At 32.0% G+C, this 24,008-nt stretch overlaps 1 protein-coding gene, 2 long non-coding RNA genes and 1 pseudogene across 4 annotated transcripts; 2 read left to right on the top strand and 2 right to left on the bottom strand.

Annotated features, from left to right (window-relative positions):
* Window positions 1-3,396: 3,396 nt before the first annotated feature.
* LOC131608155 (protein OXIDATIVE STRESS 3-like) lies at window positions 3,397-5,407 on the bottom strand. The gene is made up of 2 exons (XM_058880083.1): window positions 5,049-5,407; window positions 3,397-4,932 (listed from the first exon to the last, which is right to left on the bottom strand). The coding sequence occupies exons 1-2, from the start codon at window positions 5,282-5,284 to the stop codon at window positions 4,695-4,697; spliced, it is 474 nt and encodes a 157-aa protein (XP_058736066.1). The 5' UTR covers window positions 5,285-5,407; the 3' UTR covers window positions 3,397-4,694.
* A 5,084-nt stretch (window positions 5,408-10,491) lies between these two features.
* Window positions 10,492-12,473, bottom strand: LOC131608154 (protein OXIDATIVE STRESS 3-like; annotated as a pseudogene).
* Window positions 12,474-18,841: 6,368 nt separating this feature from the next.
* On the top strand, window positions 18,842-19,850 carry LOC131608152 (uncharacterized). 2 transcript variants are annotated; one of them, XR_009285515.1, is made up of 4 exons: window positions 18,842-18,976; window positions 19,046-19,166; window positions 19,326-19,455; window positions 19,550-19,850. It is a non-coding gene; the product is annotated as an uncharacterized LOC131608152 (long non-coding RNA). The 2 variants fall into 2 exon arrangements; XR_009285514.1 differs by having other exon boundaries at window positions 19,545-19,850.
* A 152-nt stretch (window positions 19,851-20,002) lies between these two features.
* On the top strand, window positions 20,003-20,965 carry LOC131608151 (uncharacterized). Its single transcript, XR_009285513.1, has 3 exons — window positions 20,003-20,109; window positions 20,204-20,310; window positions 20,421-20,965. It is a non-coding gene; the product is annotated as an uncharacterized LOC131608151 (long non-coding RNA).
* The last annotated feature ends 3,043 nt before the right edge of the window (window positions 20,966-24,008 follow it).

The raw sequence follows: 24,008 nt of genomic DNA, 5'->3' as shown, positions 1-24,008 counted from the left end.
TCAGTTTGATTGAGCAAGAAGTCCTAAACTGAGGTTTAGGCAAGGAAGTCTCTTGTCCGAGGACTTGAGCAAGAAGTCCTGAACAGGTATTTTGGGAAAGGAGTTCTCAATCAAGTTGATTGAGAAGAAGTCTTGAACAATTGGTTTATACAAGGAAGTCTAGATCAGGTAGATTGAGCTAGAAGTCCTGGACAATGTGTTTGGGCAGGAAGTCTCGATCTGTAGGATTGAGCAGGAAGTTTCTTGCTTGAGGGCTTGAGCAAAAAGTTATGCACTGTAGGTTTAGGCAAAGAAATCTCTTGCCTGCGTTCTAGAGCAATGAAGTCTCTTTTTCGTTTGAATGAACAAATTATAATCTGAATGATTATAGTGAAAATCTCTTTACTGGAAGGGGACTGGACTACAAGAATATATTTATATTCTTCCTTTTGAAAAGGTTTTAAAAAAAAAGTGCACAAAGGCACAAAAAGAAACTTGATGAGGTTTTTCTTTTTTAGAGGTTTATGAAGAAAATTTGAATATGCTTAAGTGTTTTAGAATTTATTAAGAAAAAGATTTTCGGGATCACTTGAAAAAGTCAAGGTTTATTGAGAAAGGTTTGAAGTTTAAAATAAAGAAGTTTTGAAAATAGAGAGAAGTTTTGAAAATGGAAGTGGATAGGAGATGAAGAGACTATCCTCAAGCATAAAGTAAATGACATGAAATAAAAGGTCTCATTGTAAGATAGCCCAAGAGAAAGCCATTATGTGTGCAAGTGTACTAACCATAAGATGAAGGAGGCATTTGACATTGATAAAAATGAAAAGGGATAGTAACACAAAGTCAACAAAATTTAATGAAAGTTTTTTTTAGGGTTTTATCCATTTAATAATGTTTTTTGTTCTTTTTTGAATTAACAAAGCAAGAGAAACAAAAGGATAAAAGACATAAAGTAAAAGGAAAAATAAAATGGAAAGAATGTAAATGACATAAAAATTATGGCATTAAAAGTAATGAACATTAAAGTTAAAGTTAGATATTAGCACAACTAAGCAATCATAAATGGATTTATGTAGAAGTCACACCTATATACAAGGACGGACCTAGAAACTTTTAGTAATGGGGACAATATAAATAAATTTTGTTTTCAAAATTAAATATCATATTTTAATTGTGTATGGTTTTTAAGAAATGAATTATTAAGTTCGTTTTAATGATCAAATTAATATAATTTATTAAATATTTTAATTAATTATAGCTAATAGGATACTTAACTAAAGTAAAAATAAATAACTTAAAAAACATTATGCCAGCATTTGAAAAAGATGTCAGCCGGTGCCTTAAGCTTACGTTTTTTAGTGGGCCATGATATAAATATAAACATATTTTAGACACATGTAATAGTTTTTGAAGATTAATCAAATTTATTAAATTAAATAAGTAACAAGTATGCTACTATAAGTAATATTTATACCCAACCCACACATGATGGAAGTTAGATCTGTCTCTGTCTATTTGAGTCTCGTTAATAGCAATTTATGTGTTTGACATTTTAGAGGAATGATACAAAATCATCCTCTTAAAATAATATAACACAATGATCAAAACAAAAGAAAAAGAAGAAAAGGGAGAAGAAGAGATGATCAAACACAAAGTAAATAAAACAAGAGGTCATCTATTATAAATTTCAATCATTCAAATTTACAATACAATGGGAAAAACTTGTCACGAATCCACAATATAAAAAATATCCAATGATCATTAAATCAATAGATTTGAAATGATGAAAATTCTTACAACCAAAACATCATTCAAAGACCAATTGAAATTGATGAAGTGATAATCAACCAATTCAAGATCCAAGTCAACCAAAAGTCAAACAAAAATTGATTCAAAAAAGATTTTTAAAGTGATTTATTATGGAAATTAAATGAAAAATTTCAAAGAGGTATCAAAACATCAAATAAATTGCCAAGAAGATTTGTGAAAGTAAAAAATATTCCAATTAATTGAATCTCAAAAGTTAGAGAGAAAATTATTTAAAAATTATTTTTAAATGAAAATTAAAAAAATTAAATAACAAAAAATATTTAAAATGATTTTTAAATTCTAAAAAATTTATATGTAATAAAAAATATTTTTAGTGATTTATAAAAAAAAATTAGAGTAAAAAAGTTCAAAGGATCAATTAAAAATAAATCTGAAAAGAAAGAAATATTAAAAATGAATTTAAAACAAAAAAGAAAATAAAATTGCAACGACTAGCTCTGTGACGCGTTTTGATTGGACAGGATTTCAAATTTTCCATCATAGCGTGTGCACTTTGAGTCGTCTTCAACCTCAAGATGATTTCTGCAAACCCATGAACTCCGAGTTTTAAGCTCAAACAACATATGTTTGAGCTTCTAGTCATGTCATTGTTCATGTCTCTTTACTTTAGAGCCATTGATTGGCTCTAAGCAGAGAGAGTTTGCTCAAGAACACGAAGAAACCTAGTTCTTTAAAGTAAAATTAAATGACAAATATGCTCAATAAATTTCAAGTAATAGAGGGCTATTAATCAGTGAACCAAGACGAAGAGTGTGCTAACCTATTTGCTTAAAAATTTAACTCGCAACTACCTTTTCAGTTGGAGCTTCAAAGGTCAACAATGATGAAATCGAGTTGAAGGTTGCAGGAGGTTACAAACTTCAGTAATTATAAGTGTATTTAAGCGGATGTGTGCAGTTCAGAATTGGGGACTATTGAGAATGCTTATTTGCATGTTGTTTATGGTTAAAAGTGGAACCATCATTTTGTCGTTGCATTATTATCGTATGTCATGCATCATACGTGTCTGTATTGTGAAAGAGGCTAGTCGTAGGCTCATAAGTGGGGATCTGTGATTGTCCGGGGTTCAGAGTCGAGTTGTCGGTGACATTGCATATATAAAGGATACGTGAAATTGATCATACTTACATGTTGTTGTGTAAATGAATATGTGTTGTTGAATTGTGTGATTTAATTAATCCTTGCATTCTTTTACACCGTTAATATATTAAAGTGTATTTTCACTCCTTTTTTATTTGTTTTGTGTTACTCGGTAAAATATTGTACAAATACTTAGGAGGAGTAAGTGCCACTGAGAGTTGGAAGATGGATTTTGGAACTTTCTTCGTTATTTTATTTTTTATCGCAATTTAGTTTGATTTATGCTCTGATCTGCAACATCGGAAGCAAGGCATTTTTTTGTTTATAGTTAATGATTTTGGATCATGTTATTTTCATTGTGTATTTCAGTTGAAGAGATTATTGAAGTTATATTATTATTTGAAATTCCGTTGCGAGTATGAGAATTAATTGAGATTGTATGCATGTTTTGTTTTGAGTAGTACATCCTAAAGTGTTGATTATTCTTTTAAATTAAGAGTTGGGGTTTAGGATGTAACATCCCGCGGTCGCCTTCTTCCTTTATGTCACTTGGACTACTTTTCGAATGACCTGTTGGAGCATGCGTTCATTGGTACATGGTTGTCTCTCCAAACAGTGAGTTTCTCTTCACAATTTATAAAGGGATGAATCTTGTTCAATAGCTCATTTAAACTGTGTGACTCCTAACGTCCTAAATTCTCCCAAAAGTTATCCTACATTTTCAAAAATCCAGCATTTTGGCTCTCGTCGTAACCCTCCACTTCTACAACTACATGTGTAAAGTTGTCGATATACGACAGCAAGTCCTATTTTACTCCATCAACAACCATTTATGGTTTCTAAATAGAACACTGGCGTCGTTAATGGGAATCGGCTCCCAATTCTCACGAATTTCCACAATCATATCCTTACGATTCCAAAACTCATGAATCATTACAAAGATCTCACTCGAAATAAGACGATGACATCTGATCCACATGAAAGTCATCTAAAATTGTATCGGTAATATCTTTCCTTGCAATGTTAGATATAATGGCTTCTACATTCCATCTGAAGATGAAGAATCACAGTTATTTCAAGAAACCTGTCGTCCTCTCTATTGATTTACGTGGAGCTCGTCTGATAAACAAAACAATGTTAAAGAACCCTCACACACAACCGAACAAGAAAGAAGACTCATGCGTCATCCATCACCGCCATCGATTTTAATGCATGAGAAGATGAAGCTTTGCAAGATGACAAACTCAGCTGACCACCACAAACCAAAACAATAGCCCGATATCAGATGGAAACTTCGAAGTTGTGCAACTAGATAATAACCCAACAAGATTATCCATGTGGGAGCTTATTTATCATCGATAGTGAAGGAATGACTCGTCGAATACTTCGGAGCCAATGTTAGTCTTTTTGCAATCTCTCTAGATGAGATACACAACATAGATCCTACGGTAGCCTGTCACTGATTGAATATCGATCCCTCGGCCTAGTATTTGGTCGAGAAAAGAAGGCAACAATTCTTTGAAACTTTAATTTCTGCTGGTGACATTCCAGAACCATTTACAGTGATTGTTTAAATGTGTCAATCTAAACCGTTTAATCGATAATTAGCAGTTTAGATACAAAGAGTAATTAAGATACTAATGAATCATGTGCATGTACCATAAGTAATATTTTCATTTCATTTCAGAAAAAAACATGATTTTATCTCATAATTAAGCTAAAATTTGAGGGATCTAAAATTTCCTCAATTTATGCATAAAATAAAACAAAAAGCTATTACATGATTGAATTTCAAAAAAATTTGTTTACAGAAATGGAAGATCTAGACCCTTACGTCTAGAACTTATCACTGTTAAACAAGTTCCTCTTGAAGATTTCTTTGATATTGGTGCCTTTGGAGTGCACAAACCAAAGCTCTTGCATGATTTCACTTTGTTTCTGTAATTTGTTCTCTCTTTCTTACGAAGATCTTCTATGCTTTCCACCTTTGCTAAAGAGCCAAAAGATTGTGCTTTCCCTTGATAAAACATAGACAATCCTCTCCTGCAAATCAATGGAAAATTCAATAAAACTAGAAAAAAATGAAGAAAGAATAGTAAATAAAAGAAAGTATATGCATCATGATTCATGATTCATGAGCTCATGCATGATTTTCTTACTTTATAGGAAGATGGCTCATGAGCTCAGATAATTCATATAATGGACCATTTAAATTTGATGATGATGATGAAGTTGATGATGAAGGTGATAGACAAGAAGTTGAAGAGGATGATGCTTCTTGATCATCATCATCATCATCATCCATCTCTGATGAAGAAAAAGATGAACTCATTGAATCTTCTGTTACATCATCATCGTTCTTAACAATCCAATTGATGTTGCTTTTTTCATCCATGATTCCCTAACCCTTCTAGAAATATTTGCTTGTAATGTGTCAAGAAGAAAATCTCATCTGCTATGGACTATTTAACTTTCACAGATAAAACATATATACCAATGAATGATTTGGATAATATTTGTTTGAATATATATGAGTTGGATTTAGATAAACATGAAGTGTATTAATAGAATTATTAAATTTTGGTCACAGTCATAGAAATTTATATATGGTGTAAAATAAATAGCTTCTCTCACATTACTAACATAGATAGCACTAGAGGATAAGGACTAAATGGAGACAACAATATGCTGAATCATATCCTCTTAATAATATTAACTTCTCTTTTATTTTTAGTAATTAATTTTTGTCAAACAGTTTAAATTATATAATTAATTTTATACAGTTACACAATTAAGTAATTGAGATTGAGAGTTGTAACTCCATCATGTAGTTGTTATAACAAACATTTAATTAATTGAGTATTTTGCATGCAAGTTGATATTTTGGATTTGTATCTTATGCTGTTACAACTGTAAATTTGATCTAAACTAATTAGTAAAATTATTTAATTGAATAATTTAAATGGGTGAGGGAGCTAGTTAAATTAATATTTGTTAGTTGAGATTAATGAATTTGAGATGTTAGTATAAGTTCAACCCTTAATAATAATATTTTATTTTATAATACATTAATTTAAATTAGTTATTAATATTTATAAATCAACCATTAGAATGAATGAAAAAAAGAAAGTTGAAAATATGATAATCTCTCAGATTAAACAGAGAGTTATTTTTTTAATAGTATAATATTCTCTAAAATATAATAACTTAAAAATTATATTTAAGGATAATTTCTTTTAAAGAATTTCGTTAAAAAATTTAAATTAAAAATATATTACTATAAAAAAATTTATAATCAAAACAATATTAGTAATATATTCATTTATCATTATCTATAAAAACATTCTTAAAAAAAGAAAGAAAGATTTTAGTATTATTTTTATTCTAGCCTCCCCCAAGACCTCACCCCACTTGGGTAAAAGTAGGAGTATTCGATCCCTTTTATATCATAAAACAAAAAAGTGTCAACCTCTATGTCAAAAAAGTGTTGAAACCTCACGTGCCATAGGACCTTGAAAACTTATTGACTATAGGTTGGCATATTTTAATTGGTTTAATATTCCATATTCCATCCTCATCCATATAATAATCATGTATTTTTATTAAGGGGAAATTCGTAGTCACCAAAAATTTGGTAAAATAATCTATAAAGTTAACTCTTATAAAAATTTATCAAATTTTAACAATTTAGTAAATAATTAAATGTAATAAAATTAAATGGCATTTTTTCAAATAAGACAAATAATTAAAAATAAAAAGATGGTATATACAAAAAAGGGACTAGAGCAAGACCCTCTCATAAAAAAACAAACCTTCTACGGATATGGCTTCAAAAAATGTTAGAGTATCAAGATGCGGTTTAGGTTTGCAAAAAAGTTTGAATATGGTGGAGCTATATATTTATATATTTATAAAAATTATATATTTCTAAACACCAACAACTATGGTGGAATTTGAATACCTCGATTCACAAGACCTTTTCAACAAATAGAAAAACAAAATTTCTTATTTGTCACAACCTGTAATAAGTACAACATCTTTTTACAGATAAAGAATCACCACACACTTGGTGAAATATACAACAATTTGTATGAAAAATATTGTAAACTGACTTTGCACCAACTTTGATCGAATTTGAATTTTTGTTGCTTTTCTAATATATATAAGAAAATTCAATCTTCTCCTTCAAAGAAAAAATCAAGATGATATAGATACTTAAGTGCTTAAGTGTTTCTTTAAACTTTTTCACATTAAAATAAAAATTATGCAAGAAAAAGTTTTATGTTAGGACGATACAGAAACTTGAAAACCAGTAAAAATGTTCATGAAAAAGGTGATTTTAAATTTGAAAAGCCTTATATTTATAGTGAACCATACACCTCTTGATTTTTATAAACAATTAGTTAGGAAAAGCTTATGAACATTTTCCATGATTACGAAAAGGTTTGGAGATGCTTAAAGGTAAAACAACAATGCAATGGTTCAATAATTTTTCAAAAAGAAACATGGTTTAGAAAGGTTATTTCATTAACCTGGAGTGGTTAATTAATTAACCTATTCAAAAATGGAATGGTTAATTGATTAATCAAATAGGATATTCGCGTATCCTCTTGAAAAATGTAATTTTTGCTTCAAACAGAGACATAGTTAATCGATTGAATAAGGTAGGATGATCGATTAACTAGAAAATTAAGATTTTCATTTAGTTAACATATTAAATGATTTCTAAGTTAACATGCAATTTGAAACAATGCATGCTTAAAAGATTATGATTAATTCATGAGCACCTAATGCTTATAATAGCTACATTGTGTATTGTACCTTGGTCTTTGATCCAATTCGATTGAAATCCAAAACTTATGAAAACTTGATACTTTGATTCCAATCTTTTTTTTCTTTGATCTTTCTTCGAAGATATGCTTTTGTCTAGAATCACATAAATTGAAGTATTGAATTTGGTAATGAGTACAACATAGCTACTAAATGGAATATGAATAAATGTACAAAGTAGTTATAACCAAAATACAGTACATGATAAAGTTCAATGTCAGAGATACGGACAAAAATAGCTTTCATTACAAAAATACAAACATAAATAACAAAAGTACAACAGAATGCAAAACCGACAAAATTTTTCAAAGCCTTCATTACACCTATCTGTTACCTTTTCCTAATCTTGAGCCACTTGAAAATAATCAACATGAATAGGGTGATGCGACATCTCAGTAGAGTTCTAATCTATTCAACATGTTCTCTCGGCTCTAAGGGTTATCCAAAACACTACATATATTTTAGTCTAATTACACCCCACATTGGACCGTGTGCGAAATGCGTACAAGAATTTGTATCATTCGCATTACACCCCTCTTAGGAGTGTGATAGTTGTTGTTGTGCCTTTTGGATTGGCTGCATTATGCAAAATAACATAGTGTATGTTCAAGTTGTTTTTGGGTGCAGAAGGGACACATGTGAAACACAATGTTCCAACATGTGTGGTGTAACATCTGGTATCTGAAAAACAGCAAATGTTATTGCAGAATTAGTTCAAACTTGTTTTATCGAAGATTCACTCTACAAAAAAGATATATGAAGAGAGTTAATTTGGAAGTTCTTGTACAATATGTGAAACACGATGTTCCAACATGTGTGCAGTGCAACATTTGTCCCTTATCAGCTAGCCATGATGGATGTTGCTAAGTGCAAAATTTCTGATTGAGATTTAATCAGATTTGTTGCATATTGTTTTGCGATGTTTATATGATTTGTTTAAAAGTTGTTGAAGACTAAATCTAATTTAAAACGTGATTTAAATTTGAATTAGAAATATAACAAATCATATCGTTTGTTGGAGATTTTTATGGAGAAAATCAAATCCAACATATTCAACTATTATTCTAGACGATTTTTCCTCAGAGATCTAAAGGAGAAAAAGCCTATAATGCATTGCTATTTAAGGAGACTCGATTCTCATGTTTGAGACAATTTTTGTGCACTAGGATTAAGTTATTTGTGCTAAGGTTTTTGATTCTTTTGTTACTTGTATTCCACGCTAATGTTATCACTTATATCATAAGGATTAGTGTTGGATCTTGTTTGTTTTACACCACACCATTATTTTAGTAACTTGGCATATTTGTTGGTTTAACTTAATTAAGTTGTAAATTCAACAACCATTGTGTTAATGGTTAAGTTGATCACTTAGGATTAGTGATTGAGAAAAAGTAAAAGGGGTTTTCATATTTAAGGGGAGTTTTAAATAGAAAGTCACTAGGATTAGGAAGATGCACTAAATATCATGGGGTTGATGTTTCTATAAGACTAATTGCACTAATTAGAATTAGTGAATTTCCTTTCTTGGGTAGAGTTCCCTCCAAACGTATGTGTGGTTTCACCGACCCTGGCTACCAATCTCTTGTGTTATTTTGTTGATTTATTCATTATGTTACTGTTGTTGTTATTTTATGGTCATTCTAGTTTAACAAGTTGTACCAGTTATCCCAATATTTCTCCCCTCAGAAGCAGAACTTCAATTGGCATCAGAGCATGCACCCTGTTCTGTATGGGTGAGCATCGGGGAATATATTTTTTGTTCAAATGGACAACACTAAGGATGGAGGTTTAGTCAACATGCTACATGTTTTGGATGACACAAATTATATACTATTGGAGAGCCAAGATGGTTGATTTTCTCAAATCCATAGACAACAAAACTTGGAAGGTTGTGGTTAAAGGTTGGAAACACCTTGTGATCAATTCACAATATGGTTTAACAAGCTTAAAACCTAAAGCTGATTGGTCCAAAGATGAAGATGATAATGCTCTTGGAAACGACAAAGCCTTGAATGCTTCAATGATGTGGACAAGAACACGTGTGTTGAAGCTAAATAAGCTTGGGAAATTCTCAAGAATTCTCATGAATGCACATCCTTTTCCACGTAATCAAGCACAAATAAAACACTTGGCCTACAACAAGCCTTTTTCTGCATAATCAAAACCGCTTCAAAAATATTTTCGCAATAAACAGATGAAACAGGAAGAATGGATGCACTTCCATCTTGTCTTTAAGTATCAGAGGCATAGTGTACACTTTGCTTGCATTAATTACTTATCTTCCATTAAAACACCTTTAACCAAACTTGGATTAAAAGGATCATATTCTTTCATGGAACTTTCGTTGTATCTTTTCAAAACAATTTCACACCTTCTCATAATTTATCAAGAGATTTGTCTTGATTCAAAAGGGCCATATGAATAGAAAGTATTTTATATTATCAAATTCACCTCTTTTAAAAATTTCTTCCTAAGTATTTCACTGTATCTTACTGCATATGTCACTTTCCATATTCAAGAACTTGTGCATTATTTTCATAATTCAAATAACGTGAAAGTTCGTGAGAATTTAAAAATATGATTGTGATATACCATAATTCTTGAAAGGTAAGAAATTCATCTGTTACGATTTATTCTATCCTATTATTTCAAATGTATTCTTATAAAAATTTTAGATATTTGTATCATTACATTGTTGTCCAGAATTGTTGAAAACAAAAGAAATTTAAAAAGAAAGGATTTTTTCTATCTATGTGCATTAGTGATTTAGTTAGAAGATTGTGTATAGAACCTAGGTATAGGCTTGTACAAAGTTATATTAACATTAAAATCTCTAACAGTGGTAAGGGGACTAGATGTACTCTTCGATTGTGTGGGGAACTAATATAAACCTCTTATGTTATTTGTTTTTCCGCACTTTACTGCTTTCATAACCTAACATCAAACCAGTAAAATAAAGATATACTCCACCAAAAATTATAATATTTGAAAGTACTTAATTCACCCCTCTCTTAGGTGAACTCTATATTTACCTGCACCATTAATCACAAACTCATCAAGTAGATCTCTCATCGAACTCTTACCATTATTTTTCTTAATCACAAAATCAGGATCAAGTTGCGCCCTTCTATCATTATCTATCTCTTTCTCAATCACCAAATTTTCATTCATATCTTTAACTGTCTCTACTACGATTTCTTCTTCATTCAATGAGCTTGTTTTTAATAAATTCTCCTCATTACTATTAACCTCTATGCTCAGGAGTATGACTTTCTCTATGTCATCCTCAAGAGTATGACTTTCTTTCTTATTAAATCTACAAAGTCATCATTTATTGTGTCATTCGTTATGACATTTACAGATTCATCATTCTCTATGTCCTTCTCACTATCATTAATTTGTATAACTTATTTTAATTTTTTTAGGCATGTATCTTATAGATTCTTTAATCAGTGGCTTGTCAACATTTCTTCCTTTCAACTTCCAACATTTTTCAAATATTATGACCAAGAAACACACAATAATCACAGAAAGAGGTAAGCTCTCGTATTCCAATTTAACAAAGAACACACAAACCTCTCATTCCATTTAAATTTGACCATTGAAAGAATCTGACATTGTTAAGGTCTATTGATAAGTGATTTCCAATACCATAAGCAATTTCAAATAAAGTAGTTGACTCTCAATACTCTAATGGAAAACCATGCATCCACGCACACTTGAGCATGTGTACTCTTCAAATTTTTAGGTCTAAAAATTGGCGTCCACACAGACAAACGCAAGAGTGAGGACTTAGCATTCCATGCCCCTACATTCCAAATTTTGTAGAGATCATTCTCCCTTGATTTGAATAAAAATCAAAATAATCACGTCTTATAGGAGATTTATTTACAAGCAATGTTGTGTTATAAAAAAAATTACGAAATAAATATTTAATAAGAAATAAATGAATCTACTTATAAAAAATACATAAATAAAATTGAGATAATTAAAATTGACTTATATGCTTCATAAATAAAGTCTCGAAGCTAGATAATCCTCTTGTTTGGACTAATTATGAAGAGAAAAAAATGAACTCTTTACTCCGAAAATAAATCTACTTAGTTTATAGAAGATTATGAAAATTGCATAGTTGACAAATGTTTTGGCTTAAAATAGTGACTTAACTACTCTCCCAGGAATTTCTTTCTTTTTGAAATTATTATTGATAAACAAGATCTTCTTGAAGATTTCTTTGCTATTGTTGCTTTTGGATTGCACAAACCAAAGCTCTTGCATAATCTTTTTGGTTTCTCTTTCTTAGGTAGATCTTCTATGCTTTCCACCCTTGCTAAAGAACCAAAAGACTGTGCTTTCCCTTGATAAAACATAGACAATCCTCTCCTACAAATCAATGGAAAATTCAATAAAAATAGAGAGAAAAAAAATAAAAAAAGTAGTAAGTAAAAGAAAGCATGCATCATGATTCATGATCTATGCATGAGTTTGCTTACTTTATGGGAAGATGGTTCATGAGCTCTGATAATTCATATAAAGGACCATTGAAATTTGATGATGATAAAGATGACAAACTAGAAGTTGAAGAGGATGATGATGCTTCAACATCATCATCATCCATTTCTGATGAAGAAAAATATGAACTCAATGAAACTTTTGTCAATGAGTCATTGAAAATTGAATCAAATTCATCATCATTATTCTTAACAATCAAATTGGTGTTGCTTTTTCCATCCATGATTTCCCTTCACATTCATCTGCTATGGAGTATTTTTAACTTTAAGATATAAAATATATATACAAAAATGAATGAATGAAGATTTGGATAATATTGTAGTTTTAATATATATGAGTTGGATTTAGATAAATATGAAGTATATTATTAGTATTAAATTTTGGTCACAGTCATAGCACGTTATATATGGTTTAAAATAAATAGCTTCTCTCTCATTACTAACATAGATAACAGTAGAGGATAAGGACTAAATGGAAACAACAAAATTCTGACTCATCCTCTTAATAATATTAATTCCTCTTTTATTTCTGTTGGGTCACAAATTATGGACCCTTCCATTTTCCCAAAAAATAACATAATTTAAATAGCTTAATCTCATATAAATTACAAATTTTAATTACTATGTGATCTTGCAACTACAAAGAGTTTGGGTTCAAACTTACAAAGGACATAAATATCATAAAATCTTTAACTAAATGGATGAGACAGCTCCTAGTTGAAATAAATGAGTACAAAATATTGATATACGGTTTGATTCTTCACAGTTATATTTTTTTCATAATGATCTAATTTATATAATTTATTAATATTTATAAATTAACAATTTAAAAAAATTAAATAAACAAATGACAAGTTTTTAATTTAAATAATCATTTTTTAATAATATAAAGTTATATAAAATAGAAGTAATTAAAAATTATACATAAGAATAATTTTAAATAATTAAAGAATTTATTAATAATATATTCATAATATATTCATAATAGTATTTTAACAATCAAAACAGTATTAATAATATATTCATGTATCATTATCTATAAAAAAACATTCTTAATCAAATTTGATATTTTTTATTCTATTACCCTCCACTAAAGACCTCACTTTCCCCTCTTAGAAAAAATGCTTTTGCTAAAAATATACCTTGTTAACAAATAATTGAAGGTGGCTATATCGACTAGTATAAAAAGATATTTTATGCATAGAGACCAAATGTTTAAATACTGTTTTTTTTAATATTATTTTTGGTGTAAAGAATTGGTTTTTGTTTGCAAAAAGAAAATAATTTGATTTTACTCAATATTAAAAGGCTTAATTACAACTTTAGTCCCCCTATTTTGTCTTTTTCTTGATTTTGATCCCTCTATTTTAAAAATCACTATTTTAGTCCCTTTTTTAAGTTTTTTGTGCAATTTTCGTCCCCCTATTTTGCCTTTTTCTGCAAAATTAGTCCCTATTCCTGTATCTTTTTTAATAGAAAATTCAAAAGGGGGACCAAAATCGTAGTTTTAAAAATGAGGAGACTAAAATCGAGAAAAAGACAAAATAGAGGGACCAAAGTTGCTATTAAGCCATATTAAAATAAGAGACTGAAATGATGATTCTATCTATCGAGACTTTGCTTGCACAAGTCGCTGCATTTAATTATATAATGAGAATTATATTTTTGTTGATTTTACTCACACTACAAGAAAAACACTCTCTAGCCACGTGAAATTGGGACGTGATTATCACGTGAGTAAAAAAAGTCAGTTGCGACGTGAGAATCACGTCACTAAAATTTTTAATATTAAAATAATATGCATAATGTAAACATTGTGGGTGTCGTAACCTTAAAATTAAAATAAAAAATTAAACAGTCGGTGACATTCACATGGGTGAGTTTGAATTTTTTTCACAATTTAGTTGTAACGTGGGATTCACGTCGCAAACAAAATGGTCTAACTTGAGCCTGATTGGGAGTAGGCTTTTGCAGAGTAAGAGAATATTAATTATGAGTGTTGGCAAGGTTGCGATGTGAATATCATGTGGCAAGGTTGCGACGTGATATTCACGTCGCTGATTGGCTTATATAGAAAACGCGTTTCACTTTATCCTAGAAACCATTCGTTCTCAAATTTCTTTCCCTCTTCACTTCTTCTCTTCCAATCTCAAATCCATAATTCATACATTCAAATCCCAATTTTTTTTCACATATTTCTTCCAATCTTGTTTCAAAGGTAAATTGCACCAATTAATTAGTGACATGTAAATCACGTCGCAACTTACCTCAAAAAAAATTAGTGAAGTGATTTTCATGTCACTAATTAGTGACATGAAAATCACGTCGCAAAAAAATCTGTTGTTCTGACCCATTGTCTGCTACGCATGCTTTGACTGCAACGTTGGGGATTTTTGTGCAACGTGTTGCAATGTGATTTTCATGTTACTAATTAGTGACATAAAAATAACGTCACAACCTAGTTGCCACCTGCTATTCTGCGACATAATTCTTCACGTCGCAAAAATCAAGTTGTAACGTGATTTTCCACGTTGTGGTGTGACAATCACGTCACTAATGAGCATTTTTTGTAGTGTCAATATTAATTCCAGGAGAGGGAGGTGTTTGTCTAGAGCATGAAAATAGAGAATGATCAATTCCAAGCAATTTCTTCATACATCATGAGTATTTTTGTTATCCCTGATGGTATTGTTAATGATATTGAGAAGATGCTGAACTCATTCTGATGGAAGAGTGGTGGTCAACATAAAGATATAAGGTGGTATACTTGGGATAGATTAACATGTGCTAAGAAGGATGATGGTCTTGGGTTCAGATATTTTAAAGCTTTCAATATGGCGATGGTGGCTAAACAGGGGTGGCATATCATGATGATTCTCGAGTCCTTGGTAACTAGATTTTTTTAAGCTAAGTACTTTCCTCATTCATCTTTTCTTGAGGCTAATATTGGGAACAACCTGAGTTTTGTTTGCAGAAGTATTTTGAAGACTATGAATGTGTTGAAGTTGGAATTTCATTGGAGCATTGGTGATGGGAGAAACATTAAGGTGATGTCAGAACCTTGGTTGAGAGATGAAGGAGAAGGGAGGATTGTTGCACCACAGGAACAATGTGCGTATAATATTATTGTTAATAATCTTATATTGACTAATGTTAAACAATGCGATATCCAAAAAATTTGACTATTGTTTACTCATGATACAGTGTCAAAGATTATGAAGGTGCCTTTGTTGGATGAGGTGTAGGAGGATTGTTTGGTGTTGAAGGAAGAACACAATGAGAATTATCGTGTCAAAATAGGTTATAAGTTGTTAATGAATGCCCAAGCTAAGGGATCAAAACACGGAGTGGAAGGGGATTATAATAACTTGAGGAATATATCAGTTGCCTCATAGGTCTAAATATTTACTTTGGAAGATTTGTCGTGATTGCCTTCCTATTAAAATTAGACTCCAGCAACATATCATGTTTCGTGTCCTGAAATCTTTCAGCTATGTGATGGTAGTGAGGAGGTGTTACACCTAAATTTTTAGCTAGAAGAAAGTCAACGTAGATGTCAAACTGAAAAGATATTTGTTGTTAAGAAAACATTGATGAAGTGTTTTAAGAACATTAATGACGAAGCGTCGATAGAGCATCAATCAAGGTGTCGACGAAGAAAAACATGGTTTGGAGGAATCTCGCGATCAGATCCATAAGATTAGCATCATCTAGAAATATGTCCAGAATCTTGAAAAGGCAGTCGACATGACCCTTTCTACAACAAATATACCAGTCGTCTGAACTACAAAAGGTTAAAGACTTAGTATTTTTACAAGTTAAGAGTTTTTTGTAAGCAACGTCGACAACATGTTGAGCAGTTATTATCATAAGTTCGTGGGGAAGCTTTAAGCGGTTATAACTCAACATAGGTTATAAACAGAAGGAATTGTGGGTGACACGTAGGCACACTAATGGGAACCTGAGGATCAAACATGGAGTAAAACGCACTAGTTCCATAGTGGGTAGAACCGCCGTCGACAAATATTTTGTAAATAGAATAAATAGCAGACTCATACATTGTAACAAGGGTTGCAAAATTTCATACATACTCTCCATACCACTGGAGTACCCGAGTTAAAGAGCAAAATAGTGTGTGAGAAACATGTATGTATCTGCTTCCAGTCTTTTCGTTGTTTTCTTGTTTCTTTAAATGTAACATTTACTTTGTTTCGCTTTTCCTTTTGTTTAATGTCATTTACGGTATTTTACCTTGTCATTTATTGCAACTTAACTACATTTAAAGAAATTGTTTTTGGAGATTTTTTGAGTTAATTTAACTTGCTTTCTAAACTGGTGATTGGTTACAAAAAACACCGGTAAATAGGAGGATGATTGTCATGTCTTCTTTGGGAGCCCGACGGTTGTGCAAATCTGGAAAGCTACGGGTTTATTTTCTATTATTGGACCAAGGCTACAAATCTTTAATGATGTTATGTCCCTAATCTTTGATATTTGAAGTAAGGAGCATAGGCCGGTTTCGGGAAGAGTAACTATGATGATATTGGGGTTTATGGAATAATATAAATAACTGGATTTGGCACAATGAGAAAGAGGAGGAGAATCGGTTAGGTATTCAGGCGTTTACTAATTGGCATACTTGGTTTCAAGCACAAAATTTATCTTCTTCTAATAATGAGCCTGATAATCATGTGAATGTGTGGAATCCTCCAAGTATAGGGTGGGTGATATGTGTAAGTTGATGTGGGGTTTAATAGTTAAAAAGGCACAACTAATAAAGGGTGGTGCTTTTATAATAGTAGTGGTCTGTTTTGTTCGGCAGGTACTTCATGGGATTTTGGTATTCTCTCCACTATAGAGGCCGAAGCTGAGGCTCTTAAAGAAGTTATGTAGGAAGTCATCCACATGCAGCTGCCTCGGGTTTTTTTTAGAGTGATTCCCAACTGGTGGTCCAGGCGATTCATAATAACCATAGTGGTAATTCTGAGTTTAGTAAGATTATATCTTGTATTAAGAATTTACTAGGTTCTCATCATAACTTGAGGTTAAGTTTGTTAAACGCCAAGCGAATGCGGTTGCTCATATGTTAGCAAAAGCAGTCGATTCATACTCTAGGCATAGTGTGTTTAATATGATTCCTCATTTTATTCATCATATGTTGACTAATGATATGAATTAAGTTTGCTTTTGTCAACAAAAAAACAATAAGCCGAAATAATAATTTCTATCTACCGACTTTACTGAGTTGCTGCATTTAATTATAACGAGAATTGTATTTTTGTAGAAAATACTAAAATTAGGAGTAACGCCTACTTTCGTCAACACGTTATCAAACTTTAAACCCGCTACCGCCTACTTTCGCAACACGAATTTGCGAGTTTAAATATCCCTTTCAAAATATAGCAGTCTCTCGATTAATTCAGAAACGCTTTCACAATCTAAAAATCAAAAATTGAAATTTCTAAGTTGAACCATTTTCTTCCTTTCGACGTATAAACGGTATCTCGACGCACCTGCTTTTATAGCGAATCTCTTCTTTTCAAAACAAAAATTGTAAAAATATTTTCCATTCTCGTTACAATAATATATCTATATGATTCACGTGAGTTCTATCGGTATGATAGTCCTTATGTTCAAGACTCTAATTAATTTAGTCAACGATGATAAACAAATATTTGCGAGTTTAAATATCCATTATTTTTTTTAGAATGAGGTGTATATTGTTACTAGAAGGATATGACACGTGAAGATAAGAAGGTTGACTTGGTTAGGTCATGACATTTTGATAATTGAGTGGCAATCGAATTCCCACAACAATGTTGTAATTGCAATGCACGGGACCACATCAATGTGTTATTTATTCGCTAAAATTAAAATGCTGCTCTCACATATGATCATATTTGTGTCTACCACACCCATTAGATCTAGATTATCAACTTTTTCTCGTTTTTTAATTAATTTAACATGGTTTCAATTTTTCAACTTTGAAGAATTCTATAACTGATTCATCGAATAATTCCATTTTCAATTGTTTCCCGCGACATCGTTCATTCTTGTTCCCTTAATTAAGAATATGTCGGTTTAGTTATCATAAATTAAGAATTGTCTAAGTCTTGCTTCCCATGCAAAACCGCCCACCCTAAGCCGATTTGGCAATATAGTCTAAGTGATGGGAATAACTCGAATAGGATTTATTTTTATTTGTATTTTAAATCTATCATATAAGAAAAGTCTACCATTTGAGACTTTCTTAGACTATCCAATTCAGCAACTCTTCTATGGTTGATCCACATCAGCATCCTCAAAACAGCCTCAATCGTTCTTCAATTTCCACTCTCTTCATCGTAACTGTCCTTCAACCATTCTCTTCCAAATTCCCAAAACGGTTCTCAAATCATTTTTCCTCATAACTGCCCTTCAACCATCCTCTTCCAAATTCTCAAACCGTTTACAATCCACAATCCATTGCGTTTCTGTTTTTTATGGCAGATTCTTCGCTCTCCTATTTTTCTCTTTCTCACTATCAATCCTGATTCTCGATCCTGATATTTTGCTTCCTTCCATTGCTTGCGCTTCCGCTGCTTCCTCCAAAGGCGTCGAGGTTTTTTTACTTTCTTTCTTCTTCTTTGATTTCATCTTCCTGTATGGTGTCTGCGGCTGCGTCGATCTTGGCCGGAAGGATGATGCTCGCGGTGATTAGTTTCGCTTTCTCACGACCCTTCAGAGTTGTCGGGTTTAATTAAACGGTGAGTGGTTATGTGAACAATGGGGTTGTGATTCAAATCTTACTGATGTACGTTTTTTATTTTCAATAGGTTCTCGATGTCAATACAGAAGCTTGATCTGCAGACAAATCACGATACATAACGTATCCAACCCAAAACGCGAAAGAGATTTGAAGAAAATACCGGTCTGTTATGGGAGCACAAAATCGAGGTACACTGTTTATCTCTTCTTCTTATCACTCGAATTGTTGTGTTAATGGTGGAATCGATGAGATAGGTGTGTATCGGTTTCGATTGTTCAAACAGTGGTTCTGGACTTATATTTTGATCTATTTACTGAGCTATGGTTTATTTTTCTTATTGCTAATAGATTTAATTAAAAATCATAGTGAAAATATCAACCACAAAATACAGCAAGAATCAATCAGATGCACAATTCAATTTTATTTAGATTCAAACACAATAAAGCAGAGCAACAATAATTCGAGTGAATTTTACAGGTACTTATTTATGTTTTCTGTTATTCCCTTTCTCCTTCTGAAGTATGTTTGATTCTGATTTTTGCTTAACTTTTCCTTGATTGTTGAAGGGAAGGGTTCAAAATAACTCAATACGAAATTGGAATTTCATCACAATAAAGATGAAACTCTCAATTAGCAGAGGTTGCCCTTAGTGAGGGTATGCACTTAGCTTCTGCTGGTACGTTCGGGTTGTCTTCTTTGTGTATGCACTTAGCTTCTGTAGGTACGTTCGAGTTGTCTATTTTATGTCCCCGGAGCGTAACACTTGCAGTCACAGGACTTTTTATAGTGCAATGTGATTAGGGTTAGGGATGGTGAGACCGTGGCATTAAGTTTGAATTCTTGACTTTTCTTTTAACTCCCAATTCCGTGTGTGCAGTATATATTTGCATGATTTTAGTCGATTTACTTGATTTTGATTTTTTTGAATTCTGATATCTGACTCTAGGAAGTTGGAAATATTCTCCATTATCTCATTTGTTTAATTTTAGTTTGTTATTGAAGTTTTGTTTCCTTTTTCCAGAAGAAAGAAATTCACCTACGCAACGGGCAGTATTTGAATATCTTAAAGGGAGAGTGTTAGATGTATATCCTAAATATAAGAAAGAAGCTAAGGATCATCTATCAAAAGTTGTAAGCGGGACTGAATTATTAGTTTATGTGATTTACTGTTTTTTCATTCATGTTTAAGTGATTTATTTTAACTGTTGCTTTATATGTGGTTCAGGTTAAGTTGAATCCATTAGAAGAAACACTCCTTCCCCTTTTCAACGAAATAACTGAGTCATATCAGATCCTAATATCTTCGGAAGGTCTTCAGAACAAGAAAGAATGGTAACATGTCTAAAAATCACATGGAGTGATTTTTTGTTTTGTTTTCCTTTATTTTTCATGCCGCTATTTATAGAATGACCTATATCGATGAAATTGATCTTCTTTTTTAGACCATATAGTTCTGGCGGGAAGGTGATATACTTTATAAGCTTCATCATCCAAATGTGGTGGAATTTTATGGGGTAGTTCAAGATGGACTAAGAGGAACAATGGCAACTGTCACGAAGTTCACAATGGATCTGAAAATGCCTTAGACAAACAAGGTTACCAAGTTCCCTTGACAATTTCGGTTGATAAAGAAAGGAACAAAGCTGTGTATGCTGAGTCAGGTAATGATTTTGTTGATGCTCTTTTAAGCTTTTTAACATTACCTTTAGGGACAGTCATAGCTTCAGGTCCTGCGAATAGTTCAGGAACAACAAATACGGCGGGTCCTTCACCAAGGTCAGCACCCTTGACTCATACTCCTAGAGATGCTATTTCAATGCCTGCTTTGCCTCATAATGGCAATTCTTCAAAGCCTCTAATGATGTTTGGCACTGATGGCACCGAGATTCTTACGTCACCTTCAAACCATAAAAATTTAACATTGATGCTGAATAAATTTGTTTCTTTTTTGTCAGTGCATTGAGGTATATACAGTTGACAATGAAGAACAAGGAGTCGGATGAAAAATTGTGTTTTCTGAATCTTGCTTTTTGATTTTATGGTTTACTTTATGCCTTTTGATGTATAGGGTTCGGTTTATTCTTTTTAATTCTATAGGTTTGGATGAAGAATGGCTGAAGGTGTTAACTTTCCATAGGAATGGGTGCGCGTATCAACCGAAGGTGTTAACTTTCCCGTTGGTGCATTTGCATCCCTTTTCTATTCTGTTGTTACTACTGACATATATGGTTTCAAATGTTATACCCTATCAAATGAAAGTGGCATATTGAATGCATTAGGTTTGCGTACACTTACATCAATCTGGTATAACACAAGTTGTTGTGGAGCAGGCACTGCTGCTGATACAAAGGCATTAACAGGTATCGATAATAATGCATACATCTCATACAGGGCAATAAAGTAATCAAGCAAATGGAAGCGGCATATTTGGTTATTCAAGGTATATGACTACAGAACAGTTGATGGAAGTAGCATATTTGGTTATTCAACGCCTTTCGGTGACATCTATTTGGCTCTTCGATATGGTGACATCTATGTTGGGTCATCTATTATTCGGTCCTATATTGATCTGTCAACGATAATCTGGAACATCAATCTAATGTTTATTTCTATTTGCAGAGTGGTAAATCAATTAGAAAAAGGGAAGACGGAGTGCTGAAGAAAAAACTTCCATTGGTCGTAGGAAGACATCGGCTGCCCTGTCAATTCGTGGGAGACCACCACATCCATCAAACTCAGATTCATAAACTGCTACCATGAGTAAATTTTTGAACATAACTTTTAAAATTGATAGTGTTTGTCTATGATCATAGAAACGTTGGTTAAACAATTAGGATTTTAATAAAAAGGAGAATTTAAGCTGCATAGTTTCACTCAAGGTTTGAAGTCGTCGTCGCAGTAACAGCTGCGTTACAATATGTTAATACTGTTTAAAACTATGTCCAACAGGACCATGCGTTAGTAGAATTTTGCCTTAATTATTTTGATTTATAGCCGGACCGTGCATTTCTAACAAGACCATGCATTTCAAAAGCTATTTTCAGATGAGCTTTTCCAGTTTGGTTAGAGCAATAATTTGAGAATGGAGATATGGATTCTTGAGTAAGAGACAGGAGATATGCATTTCAAAAGCTATTTTCAGATGAGTTTTTCAAGTTTATGGCTTTAGCAAGTTTATTTTAGCAGTCTCACTAACCAGTTAAATCCAGGTATTAATCTCATCCTACAACTTCTGAATGAAAATCATGCTTCAGAAAATGCAATGCCAGATGTAATTGAAGCTTCTCCTATTGATTCAACTTTTATTGAGGATGAAAAAGTAGAAAATGATGATAGTAGTAGAGGAAATAATGCTTGCAGCTCGGAACTTTTAAGCCACGCAGCTGGTGTTGGACCTGATGACAACTTAGTGACATCATTTCCAGTTCTCAGGGATTGTATTTCATATGAAAATGTTTAAGAACATTCAGATATTGCAAGGAGTGTCTCAAATACAGAAACGTCACTACCAGAGTCATCATGTCATGAGAATCTTGATGTGCAGAGTTATGACGCTAATGAATTGAATGCTTCGGCGATTGCCAACTGTTCTACAATCACAGAATCAGAAATTGAAAGGGAGGAAACTGATCTGGAATCAAAACGTGCCATCGATGACTTACAGGACACTCTGCTCGAAATCCTTCCAATGATTGTCACATTGCTTCTGTTTCAGAGCTCAATGCATCCGAGTCCCATGGCACTGGTAAGGTATTTACTGTATTGAAAATGCCATGGAAAGGTATTAGTAATAATTATTGAGATAAGAATTTTAGCTTCTCTTCTCAAAGATGCACTTATTTATGCATACATCGTGCATTGCATAAAACTTTGGGTAATTTTATATATAAAAAACTTTATAGAAGAACAATTTATTTCACTAAAAAACTCCTTCTGATGCTAATAGTGTAATACTAAAATGTATTATCGATATTTTGGAGTTAGGATAGTTCTGACCATTTTTTCTTTATTCATTTTTCTAAAATTGTAAAATCAGTGATATAAATTTCCACATCTACATTCTTTGTAGAAAATTAGAACATGGCCAATTTCTAACTATTCTCTTATGCTTTATGTCAGATGAATCAACAGTTACAGTGGAGTGCAACACTAGAAGCCTGGCACTTGAAGAGGCAACAAATACATTCCTTTTTACATAATGTTAGAGGGGTATAATAGTATTTATAATATTATTTATTAGTATTATTATTATTATTGGGCTCTAATTGTATTGGGCTTTTGACTTTTATTATCCATTAGGAGTATTATATATGTAGTGTGTTTGACACTTGAAAATCAATAAAATGAAAAGAAATGAAGTTTATTTTTAATAGATTAGTTTTATCTTTCTCTTAGTTTTACAGCTTTTCTCTAGTTTTGTTAGGGTTTAGAATTAGCATCCTAACAATTGGTGCTTTTCTCTTAGAATTAGTTTATTTTCTTAGTCTAGTTTTATTGTCTCTTTTATTTTACAGCTTTTATTAGTTTTGTTAGGGTTCCAAATCAACTTTCTAACAATTGGTGCTTTCATTCTTGCACTCAACCTCTTCTATGGCATATTCTTGCTACATTCCATACCAACAACAACACAACACCTTCATTTCTTCATCCGAATACCAATATCCTACATGTTACTACCCATCCATAAATCATCCATTTTCAACCTTCATTCCATACCAACAACAAAACATCATTTCTCCTAACATACCTTTCACTACCCCATTACAAAACTTCTCTTATAACCATGGATACACACCACATCAACAACCACCATTCACCTTGCCTTCCACAACAATACCACTTTCAGCATCTCCTCCATACACATCATATACACCTTCACAGAACCCACACATTTCATACCAACAACAACCTCAAAATTTCAATTCACAATCAGAAACATTTTATCAAGATCTGGAAACTCTCAAACAATATTTGATTGAAACTCATGAGTTATCAAACAAATATAGAGAAGAGTTGAAAGAACAAATCCA

Source organism: Vicia villosa, linkage group LG5, assembly GCF_029867415.1.
Source record: "Vicia villosa cultivar HV-30 ecotype Madison, WI linkage group LG5, Vvil1.0, whole genome shotgun sequence".
Classification (NCBI taxonomy): domain Eukaryota; kingdom Viridiplantae; phylum Streptophyta; class Magnoliopsida; order Fabales; family Fabaceae; genus Vicia; species Vicia villosa.
Note: the sequence above shows the minus strand (reverse complement) of the source record. Positions and strands in the feature narration are given on the sequence as shown.

Excerpts from the sequence above, each read along its gene's own strand:
- LOC131608155 (XM_058880083.1), bottom strand. The coding sequence starts at position 5,284 with ATGGATGAAAAAAGCAACATCAATTGGATTGTTAAGAACGATGATGAT. Across the intron at positions 4,933-5,048 it reads ATGAGCCATCTTCCTATAAA|GAGAGGATTGTCTATGTTTT; the intron begins GTAAGAAAATCA and ends ATTGATTTGCAG.